Source organism: Vulpes vulpes, chromosome 10 (genome assembly GCF_048418805.1).
Source record: "Vulpes vulpes isolate BD-2025 chromosome 10, VulVul3, whole genome shotgun sequence".
Lineage (NCBI taxonomy): Eukaryota > Metazoa > Chordata > Mammalia > Carnivora > Canidae > Vulpes > Vulpes vulpes.
The window spans coordinates 70,840,588-70,855,684 of record NC_132789.1 but is presented as its reverse complement, the minus strand read 5'-3'; the positions used below and the strand labels follow the sequence as shown (position 1 = coordinate 70,855,684).

The following is a 15,097-nucleotide window of genomic DNA, read 5'->3' as shown; positions in this document are numbered from 1 at the left end:
ATCTGTGTATCCAACTGTACTTCCAACTGTGATTTTACAATATATTTTCATTAGTGTACAGTGTAATGTACTTTCTAATATCCTTTGTGATTTTATTCTTTGATACATGGAGTATTTAGAAGTATGTTGTTTACTTTCCAAGTATTTGGAGCTTTTCTTGATAGCTGTTACTGACATCTAATTTAATTCTGTGAACAGAGAACATACTCTGTAAAATTTAGACTTTTCATATGGTCTTATCACCCAGTGTATGGTTTATCTTGGTTAATTTTCCATGTGTACCAATGTATATTCTCTGTTGGATAAAGTGTTTTATAAATATCAACTAGGCAAGGTGATTAATAATGCTTAGAAAAAGGTTTTTTTTGTTTGACTATAGTTGACACACAATGTTACATTAGTTTCAGGTATACAGAATAGTGATTCAGCATCTCTATGTGTTCTGCTAAGCTCACCACAATGGTGACCATCTGTCACCAGACAACACTATTACAATACCATTGACCAGGTTCCCTATTTTGTATTTTTTTGTTCCCTTGATTTATTCATTCCAGATAATGTTTAACTTTCAATATACTTGCCTTTTTTCCCCCCTGTGGTTCTGTCAGTTTCTGAGAAAGGAGTGCTAAGTTTCCAACTATGATTATAGATTTATTATTTCCTTTAGGACCCTTTTTAAAATTAGTTTTACAGTGAACATGGAAGGCTTTATTTCTTTTTGCCTTCTTTGATTCACATAGTCTTATGATTTTATAATAATTATTTATGGGAAAGTAGCATAGTTACATATATCAAGTCCTAATTTTAGAGTTGTGTATAAATATAATTCTGGTATTGTATGAATACCCACCTTCCACAATGTGGCTAGTACATCTTTTAACAACCTCTCTTTAACATATTAAATTTATACTGATTGTATAAAGTATATCAGAAGTAGTATGCATTCCAGAAATACTACTTTGCATCTGGTTTTATTTTCACTTTAAAAATGGTTGATCTTTAATAAATGTGTTTTTCTTTTGTGTGTGTGTGTGTGTGTGTGTGTGTGTGTGTTTTGGTGAGTAATTTTATTCCTTTTATCAAAGCAGCAGCAGTTTTTAACTTTCTTAAAGCAATATCTTCATTTCCTTATTCTTGAAGCTTATTCACTCAGGTGTAGAAAACTTAATGTTAAGGGACAAAAGGTAACAAGTCTGTAGTATAATCTGCTAGGCTCTAGAATAAAGTAAATAGTTCGTCTTTTCTCTATGTTTGAAACGAAATATCTCTCTCTTTTTTTAGTTTTTTTTTCATGTTTTGAAGCTTAATATATAAAGAAACAATGTGTTTTATATTTTCAAGGAAGAAGACCAAGTTCTCTATATGCGTGGGGGTTAACACAATGTATAGGTTCTTTAAAGTACATGGAAAACCTTTTCTGGCTATTGTAGACTAGAGGCTCTGCTATATGTACAATTTGAGGGGCATCCATTGCAACAGACAAGACTGGATTAAGTAAGGAGTCTTAGATAGTCTTGGCTTTACCATTAATTTATTTAACTTGAAGAAAACCATCTTTATCTGTTAAGCAATCAGATCAGATTTAAGGATTTTCAGTTTTATGACATTAAATTATGATTTTTACTTCTGAACTACACAAAGTTTTAAAACAAAATTATTAATTTAAAAATAGCAATTTTTAATGCTAAGTTAGGAATGGTAAATTATGCATTATTTTAAAAACTTGTTTCTTAAATATTTAGAGTATCCAGTACAAAGTTGGATCTACAGAAAAAATCTGAAGCCCTTGAAAATATTAAGCAAATGCTTACCGAGCAAGAGGAAGAAAAAAAAATCCTTAAACGAGAAATTGAAAATTTAAGTCAAGATGCAAAGATGCAGCACAAGGAATTGAATAACAAAATTCAGACAGCAGCAGCAGAACTACAAAAAGTAAAGATGGAGAAAGAAACTCTAATGACAGAGCTTTCTGCAACAAAAGAGAATTTTTCAAAAGTTTCTGAATCTTTGAAGAACTCTAAAAGTGAATTTGAAAAGGAAAATCAGAAAGGAAAAGCTGCTATATTAGATTTGGTTAGTTGTTTATGTTCACTACATTAGGTAGAAGTGATTTTTATTTAAAATATACTGGTTTTTCTTCTTAAACCCACTGTTGACTTTTTATCCTACATTTAAGTGATTTTAAATAATTCTTATGAGGAAAGAAAGTGGGATTGCTTAACCTGAGAAAAAGATATTAGTGTTTGTGTGTAAAATTTCCAGAGGCCCAGGAAGCTTTTAGTTGGATATACAGTTTTTCTCTATTGTGTTATGATGGATTTGTGAGAGATAGCTGCCTATATGTACTCAGAGACATTTTCACAGAGAATGTGGCTGCTGGTACAAATGTTATTCACTTGCCTGAAAAAAACCAAAAAGATCAGAAAGACCTTGTTGACTTTTAATTCTGGTACTAGAAACTTTCTAATTCTCTACTGAATATTCTAAGACTCTAGATAATACCCTGTCTTAGAGATACCATAAAACATATTTAAACTATATGAAACAAAAGTCACACAGTTTCAGGCAATGCTTAATGGGAGCTTGTATTCTCAGAAATATTTTATCCCGTGAATGCCTGAGTGGCTCAGTTGGTTAAGCATCTTGATCTTGGCTCAGGTCATGATCCTCAGGATCCTGGGATTGAGACTCCTGTTGGGCTCAGCATGGAGTCAGCTTGAGTTTCTCTCCCTGTGCCCCTCCCCCACTCGTACTCACTCTCTTGCTCTCTCTCTCTCTCTCTCTAAAATAAATAAATCAATCTTCAAAAAAAAAAGAAAGATTTTAACATGGAATAACAGAGTAACAGCAAAAGTAAAATTCTCTTGTTTTAAATATAAAAGTCAGTGAAAGTATTTAGTAGCACAAAAAATATATGATATTTGTATGGTTACTTTTATGTTCCTTTCTGTTTGGAGAAAACATTTCCTATCTTTACATCTTTCCTTTTAAGTTGTGATTGTTTTATGTGAATTTATATGTATATAATATATATGTATACATAAACATTTATATGTAATATAAATCATATTTAGTAATATGTAATTATTCTTTATTGTTTTAACACTTTCTTTTGTAAAAATTTCCTTTCTTCCATTTTTAAAAAATATATATATTTATTTATGAGAGACAGAAGCAGAGGGAGAAGCAGGCTCCGTGCAGGGAGCCCAATATGGGACTTGATCCTGGGACTCCAAGGATCACACCCTGGATTGAAGGCAGGTGCTCAATCGCTGAGCCAGCCAGGCATCCCTCCTTTCTTCCATTTGGTTAAATATTGTTGTTTTACTTTTATGAGCTTTTTAAAAAATAGCTCCCTGCCCAAATGGGGCTTGAATTCAGTACCCTGAAATCAAGTCACATGTTCTACCAACTGAGCCCAGGTGCCCCTTGTTATCCTACTTCTAAAATAGCATGACAAGTTAATTAATTACAATTAATTGTGTGACATAAAAATATGGTTCCTAAAGTGTTGTGCTGGTTGATGATAGAAGCTCTTAATCTTTTTCTGTCCCTCTACTGCTATAATATTTGGCTGTTGTATAACTGAAATGGATGATTCTATCCCATGCTAAACCATCAGTGATTGTAGTTTATTTCCATGTGTAGATCTTACTAAGCATATAAATCAAACTTCTTAAACTTACTACAAATACTTTCTGTATAATGTAGTTTTAATTTGTTTTTAGGAAAAAACTTGCAAGGAATTAAAGCATCAGCTTCAGGTACAGTCAGAGAATACACTTAAGGAACAGAATGAACTGAAAAAGTCACTTGAAAAAGAGAAGCAGGTAAGATTTTTTCCTGTAAATAAAATATGAAGAATAATAAAGTCGTTGTTTTCAAAATAATTTCACACTGACTTAAGTCAAAGGAAGTTTATTTCTCTGAAATGTAATGGATCACAAAAATAGTTTAAAATTGTCATTTATGTTCTATCTACTACTAAAAAGATTTAAGCTAGGTTATAATAAAAGACCCAAAATAAAGGATTATAACTAATAAAGTTAATTGAGTCAACTTACTATAGAATTATAACTAGATAATTTAGATTAAGGAACATTATTATAATTGGGAAAAATACCTTGATAGGCTTTCCATAGAAATAACATTATAATGGCTCTTTATTTCATGTATGTCTATGTTTAATGGTATATTAATGGTTGTATAACAATAGTTTTTTCTGTGATTAATGCTTTTATTACTCTCCATCAAAAATAAGCAAGTGAGTAACTAAATGGGTATAATATATAATTCTTATTCTCTGAAGACCTACCTCTAGCAGTTAGAGTCTAGGAATACAGTTTTTCTAGAGATCTGGTTTGTTAAAGCAGCAAAACCTAGACCTCAGAAGTCTTTTATGTGATTGTAGTCTGGTTGTTGATTCAGAGGAGACCACCTGTGTTTTAGATACCTGTCATCAAGTGGCAAAGTTATAGTGGCTTAGTGCCAAGCTCTGAATCCAGATTGTCCAGATTTATATCCTGACTGTGCCATTTGCTAGGTATGTTCTTTTGCCTTGTTTTAGGCAAATTGCTTAATCTCTCTGTGCTCTTGTTTCCTCAGCAGTAAAATGGGGCTAATAATAATCTATGCCACAGGATTATTGTAATTTTTAAAAATTCTATTTAAATTCAGTTAACTGAGATACAGTGTATTACTCGTTTCAGAGGTAGGGGTCAGTGATTCATTAGTCATATATAACACCCAGTGCTCATTATATCACATGCCCTCCTTAATGTCCATCACTCAGTTACCTATCCCCTCACCTCCTCCCCTCTAGCTACTCTGAGTTTTGTTTCCTATGATTAAGAGTCTCTTATGGTTTGTCTCCCTGTCTGATTTTGTCATTTTATTTTTCCCTCTCTTCCCCTATGAACCACTGTTTTGTTTCATAAATTCCACATGTGTGAGATCATGCAAAAATTGCCTTTTCTGATTGACTTATTTCACTTAGCATAATATCTTCTGGTTCCAACCACGTCGTTGCAAATGGCGAGATTTCATTTTTTTTTTTGATGGCTGAGTAGTATTCCATTGTATATATACCACGTCCTCTTTATCCATTTATCTCTCGATGGACATCTGGGCTCTTTCCATAGTTCGGCTATTGTGGACATTGCTGCTATAAACATTGGGGTGCAGGTGCCCCTTCAGATCACTACATCAATATCTTTGGGGTAAATACCCAGTATGCAATTGCTGGTTCGTGGGGTAGCTCTATTTTTAACTTCTTGAGGAGCCTCCACACTGTTTTCCAGAGTGGCTGCACCGGCATGCATTCCCACCAGCAATGTAAGAGGGTTCCCCTTTCTCTGCATCATTGCCAACATCTGTTGTTTCCTGACTTGTTAATTTTAGCTATTCTGACTAGAATAAGGTGGTATCTCATTGTGGTTTTGATTTGTATTTCCCTGATGCCAGGTGATGTAGAGCATTTTCTTATGTGACTGTTGGCCATGTGTACTTCAGAGAAATGTCTGTTCATGTCTTCTGCCCATTTCTTGATTTGATTATTTGTTCTTTGGGTGTTGCATTTGATAAGTTCTTTATAGATTTTGGATACTAGCCCTTTATCTGATGTGTCATTTGCAAATATCTTCTCCCATTCTGTCGGTTGCCTTTTGGTTTTGTTAACTGTTTCCTTTGCTGTGCAAAAAGCTTTTTATCCTGATGAAGTCCCATAAGTTCATTTTTGTCTTTGTTTCTCTTGCCTTTGAAGACATGTCTAGCAAGAAGTTGCTGCAGCCAAGGTCAGAGAAGTTGCTGCCTGTGTTCTTCTCTGGGATTTTAATGGATTCCTATCTCCATTCATTTTGAGTCTATTTTTGTGTATGGTGTGAGGAAATGGTCCAGTTTCTTTCTTCTACATGTAGCTGTCCAGTTTTCCCAGTATCATTCGTTGAAGAGACTTTTTTCCATTAGATTTCTTTCCTGCTTTGTCAAAGATTAGTTGATCATGGAGTTGAGGGTCCATTTCTGGGTTCTCTATTCTGTTCCATTGATCTGTATGTCTGTTTTTGTGCCAGTACCATATTGTCTTGATGATTGCAGCTTTGTAATAGAGCTTGAAGTCCAGAATTATGATGCCATCAGTTTTGGTTTATTTTTCAACAATCCTTTGGCAATTTGGGGTCTTTTCTGGTTCCATATACATTTTGGGATTATTGTTCCATCTCTGTGAAATAATTTGATGGTATTTTGATAGGGATTGCATTGAATGTATAGATTACTCTAGGTAGCATAGACGTTTTTTTTTTTTTTTAATTTTTTTTAATTTTTATTTATTTATGATAGTCACGGAGAGAGAAAGAGGCAGAGACATAGGCAGAGGGAGAAGCAGGCTCCATGCACCGGGAGCCCAACGTGGGATTCGATCCCGGGTCTCCAGGATCGCGCCCTGGGCCAAAGGCAGGCGCCAAACCGCTGCGCCACCTAGGGATCCCTAGCATAGACGTTTTAACAATATTTGTTTATCCAATCCCTGAGCTTGGAATGTTTTTCCATTTCTTTGTGTCTTCCTCAATTTATTTCATGAGTGTTCTATAGTTTTCTGAGTACTGATCCTTTACCTCTTTGGTTAGGCTTATTCCTTAGATATCTTATGGTTTGGGCTGCAATTGTAAATGCGATGGACTCCTTAATTTCTCTTTCTTCTGTCTCGTTAGTGTACAGGAATGCAACTGATTTCTGTGCATTGATTTTATATCCTTCCACTTTCCTGAATTCCCGTATGATTTCTAGAAATTTTGGGGTCAAGTCTTTTGTGTTTTCTTTATAGAGTATCATGTCATCTGCAAAGAGTGAGAGTTTGACTTTTTTGTAGATTCAGATGCCTTTTAGTTATTTTCGTTGTCTGATTGCTCAGGCTAGGACTTCTAGTACAGTATTGAACAGCAGTGGTGATAGTGGATATCCCTGATGTGTTCTTGTATTCTTGAAAAGCTGTCAGTTTTCCCCCATTGAAAATGTTACTGTGGGCTTCTTGTGTATGGCTTTTATGATATTGAGATATGTTCACTCTATCTCTACAGTATGAAGAGTTTTAATTAAGAAAGGATGCTGTACTTTATAAAATGCATTTTCTGCATCTATATGTTGAGAGAATCATACGGTTCTTGTTCTTTCTTTTATTAAACTAAACTTTTATTAGTGTATCAGATTGATTGATTTGTGGATGTTGGACCCCCTTGCAGCCCAGGAATAAATCCCAGTTGGTCGTGGTGCATAATCTTTTTAATGAATTGTTGGATCCTATTGGCTAGTATTTTGATGAGAATTTTGGTGTCCATGTTCATCAGGGATATTGGTGTGTGATTCTCCTTTTTGGTGAGGTCTTTGGTTTTGGGATCAAGGTAATGCTGGCATCATAGAAAGAGTTTGGAAGTTTTCCTTTCATTTCTATTTTTTGAAACAGCTTCAGAAAAATAGGTATTGTCTTTAAATATTTTATTTATTTATTCGTAAGAGATACAAAGAGAGAGAGGCAGAGACAACAGGCATAGGGAGAAGCAGGCTCTGTGCAGGGTGCCCGATATAGGACTCAATACGGGGACTCCAGGATCGCGGCCTGAGCCCAAGGCAGATGCTCAGCCACTGAGCCACCCAGGCGTCCCCAGAAGAATAGGTATTAATTCTTTAAATGTTTGGTAGAATTGCCCTGGGAAGCCATCCAGCCCTGGGCTCTTGTTTGTTGGGAGATTTTTGATTACTGCTTCAATTTCCTTGCTGGTTATGGATCTGTTAAGATTTTCTATTTCTTTTTGTTTCAGTTTTGATAATTTTTTTTTTTTAAGATTTTATTCATTTATTCATGAGAGACACAGAGAGAGAGGGGCAGAGCATAGGCAGAGGAGAAGCAGGCTCCATGCAGGGAGCCCGATGTGGGACTCAATCCTGGGACTCCAGGATCGTGCCCTGAGCCTAAGGCAGACACTCAGTCCCTGAGCCACACAGGCATCCTGCAGTTTTGGTAGTGTATACATCTCTAGGAATGCATCCATTTCTTCCAGATTGTCTAATTTGTTGGCATATAGTTGCTCATAATATATTCTTATAATTGTCTGTGTTTCTTTGGTGTTGGTTGTGATCTCTCCTCTTTCTTATATGATTTTATTTATTTGGGTCTTTTTTTTTTTTTTCTTTTTGTAAAGTTTGGTGAGGGGTTTATCAGTCTTATTAATTCTTTCAAAGAACCAGTTCTTAGTTGTGTTGATCTGTTCTACTGTTCTTTTGGTTTCTATTTCATTGATTTCTGCTCTAATCTTTGTTATTTCTCTTCTCCTGCTGAGTTTAGGCTTTATTTGGTGTTCTTTCTCCAGCTCTTTTAGGTGTAAGGTTAGGTTGTATATTTGAGAACTTTCTTGTTTTTTGAGAAAATATGCCATAGGATTATTACAAGAGATAAATAGGCTTAAATATTTCAAAGTGCTTGAAACTCTTAACATAACAAAATGACAAAATAAATGCTCAAATGTCAGTTTTCACTTTATCATTGGTTATCATATTATAATAATCATCATTGTTACACTACCTGACTCCTGTTTTGCACAAAAATATTTTCCTTTGTGTGGGAGATAAGCTGAAGCAACCATATTTAGAAGTGAAACTTTTCAAAATTAACTTTGAATATGGTCAAACACTCAAGTTCATAAGGCAAAATGCATAAAACATGGAAACATGACTTTGGCTGGAAGGGCAGGAGATCATTGTAGTTCACTCTGACCATAGTAGAACCTCAACGTGACTTCTGTATGATACCTAATTTTGAACAGAATTATATCCTAGTAGATTATAAAAACAAGGTAGTAGCACAATATTCCCCAGAGCTCTGAATGAGGAAACTATTACATGGTATAGTTTAGTATCATCAGACATAGACTAAACATATTTGCCAAAAATGATTTTTTTTGCCATAGTTGATATGGAGCTATCCGTTTTGATTAATCATGGCTAATAAGCTAAGTTGGCATTTTGAGAATATTCTTGAAAGATAGTAGACATTCCAGAAATCTAAAGATTGATGTCAATATACCTATTTTCTACAAGTTTATACTATTCTAGCTCATTTATAAGCTCTATAATACATACTGGTATAATATATACCAAATATATACTTACAAGTTAGAAAGGGAGATAAGGTTAAACACTTATTGAAGATTAATCCGGCATGTTATCTAATAGTAAATAGTGTCAATTAGGAAAGCTCCATGAGGGCAGAGATTTTTTTTGTTTGGTATTTTGATTTACTGCTGGTCACCTTTGGCCACCAGGCTTAGTAGTTTCTACCTAGAGTAGTGCTTGGCATTTAGAAGGTCCCCAGTAAACGTGTCTTGATTGAATGATGAATGCTAATAAACAGATTTTATTTTCTTTTAGACTTCTCATCAGTTGAAGTTAGAACTCAATTCAGTTCAGGGACAAGTTGTACAGGCCCAGAATACTTTAAAACAAAAGGAAAAAGAAGAACAACAACTTCAGGGGACCATAAATGAGCTGAAGCAATTGACTGAACAGAAGAAAAAGCAAATTGAAGCACTCCAAGGAGAAGTTAAAACTGCTATTTCACAGAAGGTAAGTAATACGATATTTGTTTACTTTTTATGGGAAGAAAAACTTTGCAGTTAAGATAATAATATGATAACAGATGAGTTGCAGCAAAGAAAAATTTATATATGTTCAAATTTTTCTAAGTAATTTTTCTAAGTATTTTTTAATGTATAAAAGCTCTTAATTATGTAACTAAATATGTAAGTCTGGATTTCCATTCACTAGAACCATGTTTTTAGATAATCTTTATTTAAAATTAATCATCTGATATAAAATTACCTTTTTTTAAAAAAAAAAAATTCATGAGAGACATAGAGAGTGAGAGAGAGGCAGAGACACAGGCAGAGGGAAAAGCAGGCTCCACGCAGGGAGCCCGACGTGGGACTCGATCCCAGGTCTCCAGGATCCCACCCTGGGCCGAAGGTGGCGCTAAACTGCTGAGCCACCGGAGCTGCCCTAAAATTACCTTTTTATGTAATAATATAATTAACACTTAATGTTATGGAAATAATTTATATAATATTTCTAGGGCATTAGAAAATTTTAAAGGAATTTAAAAATAAATTATCCTTATTAAGGGAAGATAATCAAGAACAAAACCCATAAAATGGTACATATTAAAAAAATTCAGGAGTGTAGGTTTTATATAGTTAAAATTGTTTGATATTTCAAGTTACATCTTATTGGTCTTCATTTCTCAACTATTCTAATTCATTATTGAGCATCTATTTTTTATTCTTAAATATATTTTAGTACTTGTCTATACCAAGAGTTGACAAGATAGATTGTACTTAATAGTTGAACAAAAATAACTTTTCATTACTGTTGGTATGTGCATGCCAGTTGGTCAATGGAGAAGAGAGAAGTGAAGTCTTTTCTTCTTTTTTTTAAAGATTTATTTATTTATTAGAGACAGTATATGAGCAAGAACAGGGGAGAGGAATGGTGGGGATGAGTAGAGGGAAGGAATCTCAAGCAGACTCCGCACTGAGCATGGAGCCTGATGTGGGCTCCATCTCACAACCCTGTCTCACATGCAACCCTGAGATCATGACCTGAGCTGAAATCAAGAGTTGGATGTATAACCAACCGACAGAGTCACCCAGGCGCCCTGAGAAGTGAAATCTCTCTTATGTAGAACAAACAAAATACGTCCTGTCATTAAGAGTGGGCTATCACATTATGAGAGAAAAAAAATTAACCTTGCAAATAGGTATTTTATGTTGACAGCTGTCAACTATTTCTATTTCTCTTTACAAAAGAGTAATTTTCTAATAACACAAACAACAGTAGACAAATTTGCCTGTGCATTTTTGGTGTTATATATAATCATAAGTCAGGATATAATTATCACAATACATTCATTGTATGCTTTGGTATCTTGAGTTAATTCTTTTCCCCCAATTATTAATCTCATATTTATGTATTCCCTAGATCTTCATTTTTATAGCATACCTTCATGAATTAAAAAAAATAAAACCCAGCTATTTTTAGCACATTTTCTTAAATTATTAGTTACAATATGATTTCTTTTAGATTTATGATTAATGTATATTGCCTATACTTTGCATGGCTTTACTAGATTACACCTTAAGAATTATGAGAGCTTAAAAAAAAGAATTATGAGATTTAAAGGAAATGCTTTTATTGGTAGATGTCATAGTTTGGATTGCTATAACAAAAATATCAAGACTTGGTGGTGTAAGCAATGTGTTTATTTCTCACAATTTTGTAGGCTGGGAAGTCAAATATGACACTGGCATGTCTGGTGTCTGGTGAAGACCCATTTCTTGGTTTGTAGACAGATACTTTCTTGCTGTATCTTCATATGGCTGAAAGAGAGATGATCTTTCTTGTGTTTCTTTTTGTAAGGACACTAATCCCTAATCACTAATTCATGAGGGCTGTACTCCCATGACCTGATGACCTCCTAAAGGTCACAGTTCCAAATAACCATCACATTGTAGATCTGGGCTTCTTCAACATGAACTTTTTTTAGGGAGACACAAACATTCATCCATGGCTATATTAGTTTCTGTTAGTGTATGGATGCTAAAATAAGCACACTTTTTAACTTTGGGGTAGATGGTGGATGGCATTTTGGGGAATGTTGGGTTGATAGTCAATGTAAATTAGACTTTGAATTTAGAGTAACTAGAGAATCATTGAAAGGCAAGTATAATTTGGTTTTGTTGGGGAGCTGTGTAGCATGGAAAAAAGGCTAAATTTTAGAGTTAGGCAAGATCTGAATTTAAATTTTGTGTGACACATTAGATTTATGGTCATAAGGAAGTGAATCATCTTTCTGGGCTAAATAAAATGGAGTTGTAGAGTTGTTGTAAAGATTAAGAAGACATATTTAAAATATGCAGGACTGTCCCCAGTGCAGTATGTAAGCAAAATAGTTCGCTATTACATGGAAGTATGTCGGTGTGCATGATTGACTATGCAGTGATGGTCTGTGACAAAGTTACAACTGTCCCACAGTGAAATAGAAAAAAAAAACAGTGTTTAAATGGATCTAGATATGTATGTGCATGCACTTATGTAATCCACACACACATACCCACACACACATTTTGGATATATATGATTGTTTGGGAGCCACTGATCAAGGTTCCTGTAAGTAGGATCCTGCAAGTAAGTCAAGGCCCCTATACTAAATTTATTTGAAATCTATTGTGGGAATACAGAATGAATAGGATAGCACCCTTAACTCTCAAGTAGCTTATAATTTAATAAGGGAGTAGGTATGTAAGGGAAAAACTAATTTATAAAGGAGAATGAAACAAACTTAAACAGAAATATGAGAAAAATTAGAACTTAATGGAAATTTTGACTGGCTTTCTAGGGAGCTAGCATTTTAACTGGGCCTTTGGAGATGATTATAATTTTGAAACATTAAAAAAGAGGAAATTAGATATTTCAAGGAGCTAAACAATATTAGCAATGTTTGTAAGACTTAGAAAATGTCATTAAAGAACATTAGCTTTTGGAGTACATGGTAAATGGAGAAGTGAGGGGAGGGATAAGGCAATACAATTGGATGAAGTCAGATCACAGTAGATGATATATAGTCGTTTCCGCTTTAAAATTTTAATATTGGAGGATTAATAAAGATTTTAAGAAGGATGGAATGTGATCAGATCAATTTTAGAGCAAAAACTGGTCAGTTTGTGAAGGGTAAATTGTAAATGACCGACCTTCCTGTATTCTCCTTTGGAAGTTTGGGTTTACTTCTTTTAAAGCAACTATCAAACTGTTTCACTGATGTCTTTTTTTCTTTAATTCCCCACTAATATATTTGAGTTCCTTAGGGTCAGAGAACTGTGTCTTTTGACAAATAAACCATCAATAATTATTTTAAGGAATGAATGAATGAGTTTGTGAGAGTAAGGATAATGGTGGCCCAAATATGAGCCCAAAAGGGCCTTTAATTAAAGGTTGTTACTGAGATTTTTGCAGAGGGCTTAGTTGAAAGCCATGAAGATTAGATTAAAGAGAAAGAAAACTAGATTTGTGGGGGGAAAAGTGTTAAAGCAAAGAAGTAGTATTCTATAAAAGAAAATGTGTAATAGCAATATAGTTCTCAAGATGAAAAAAGATGTCCAGGAATTATTCATCATAAAGAATCTAAATTGGAAGAAGTGGAAAGGAGATGACATAGGATTCTATGAGATAACATATAGGGAGATCAAACCCCCTTTCCTCCAAAGGCATTAGCACCACCTCCTGTCAGTCTGCCTCCTAGCTCTCTTGAATCCATTCTCTTTTCTTATTTCCCATGACCACAATCTTAGTCCAGGCTATTTTGTTCTCTATCCAGGCTATTAGAATAGCTTATTAATATGACTATTAATAAGGCTTTTCCACCTCTAATCTATTTGTCATTTATTCATTTAAGAAATATTACTAGGCACCTATTTTATACCATGGCACAATTCTGGGTGTTGGAGATATAACCATGAACAGACAAGGAAACTGTTTTCATGGAGCTTACACTTTCTTGGGGAAGAAACTAAAGAGGGTGATATGAAAGACAGTGATGGGACAGAGTCCTACTAAAGACTGGGTGATCAAAGAAGAGATCAAATCTGAAGAGATTTGAGCTGATACATGAAAGACAAGAGCTGTGTATACAAAGGTCCAGGTGGACAACTAGTGCAGAGACCTTAAGCTAGAGCAAGCTTGGGATTTTCTAAAAATAGAAGACCAATATTGGTTAAATATAGTGGGAGAGTAGAAGAATGATATGAAATGAGCTCAGAGAAGTAGACAGGGGCCAAAGCATATACATGCAAATTTATAGATTATAAGACAATAATAATGATAACTTTGTTCTAAGAATAGTTAGAATCAATTGGAGAATTTTGAGTGGAAAATGGTACAGTCTGACTACAGGATAAAGGTACAGGATAATGGTACAGTCTGACTACAGGATAAAGGAGCAAGCAGAGAAGGCACTGAAAAAGTGTTGGTAGTAGTCCAGACAGTTATAATGATAGCATGAACTGAAGTGTTAGGAGCGAGTGGATGATTTGGGAATATATTTTGGAAGTTGAGTCATCAGAACTTGCTGATAGATTAGATGATGAGAGATGATGGAAAGAAGAATCAACTACATTTGATGATGGAAAGAAGAATAACTACATTTGATGATGGAAAGAAGAATAACTACATTTGTGGCTTATACAGTGCATAGTTGATTATATTTATTGGGGAAAAGTAGCAGCTTTTTGATGAGCAGTGTCAGGGTCAAGAGTTCTGCTTAAGATAGATATCTGTCACTCATTGAAATGGAGATGTCAGGGAAGTACTTGATCATAATGAGGCCAAAGTTTAGGCAGAGAGGTTAGGGCTAGAAACATAATTCAGAAGTCAGTTGTAAATAAATGATATTTAAAGCCATGAGTGTAGTTGAGATCTTCTAGAAAGAGACTATATATGGAATAAAAGAAGGACAGGGACAGAACCCTAGGGTTCTACAATATTGAGAGACCAAACAAAAGAAGAACTAGTAAAAGATTTTAAGAAGGAATAATCAATAAGATAGGTGCCATGAAAACAAGCTTGAAAAATGTTTCTAGGAGGGAACATCATTTGCTATTTCAGGTACAACTGGGGGGTTAAGTAAGATGTGGACAAGGAGATGAATATTGAATTTTGGAGCAGGAGGGTCATTGGTCATTGGTCAACAAAAGTTGCATTGAAGTAGTATTTTTATTTTAAAAGCCAAGTGTTTATTTTCCTAATGTGCACACAAATTTTAAGTATGTCATATTTGTACATATCTCCTGAATCTTAAAAACTAAAGATAAGTTTAGAGAAGTGTCAGACCTTTGCAAAATTTTCCCTTTCCTTCTGCCTTGTTAATAAAGATAACCTGTAAAAATTTCCCAAGTTATTCTGGAATTTCAAGGAGTGGAAATGATAGACTTCAACACAGTAATGACTCTTATTTCTCTCATATAGAAATTTCCATTAGTTCAACCTTAACTTACATCCTCTT

The 15,097-nt window shown here is 34.4% G+C and overlaps 1 protein-coding gene across 3 annotated transcripts in view; it reads left to right on the top strand.

Moving 5' to 3' along the window:
• The window catches only part of EEA1 (early endosome antigen 1), a 109,604-nt gene that overhangs the window by 80,254 nt on the left and 14,253 nt on the right, over nt 1-15,097 (top strand). For all 3 annotated transcript variants that reach the window (XM_025992220.2, XM_025992221.2, XM_072724566.1), the window contains 3 exons: nt 1,743-2,073; nt 3,729-3,830; nt 9,418-9,612. In XM_025992220.2, coding sequence (XP_025848005.1) covers nt 1,743-2,073; nt 3,729-3,830; nt 9,418-9,612 — 628 coding nt within the window. The remainder of the gene's footprint in view (nt 1-1,742; nt 2,074-3,728; nt 3,831-9,417; nt 9,613-15,097) is intronic.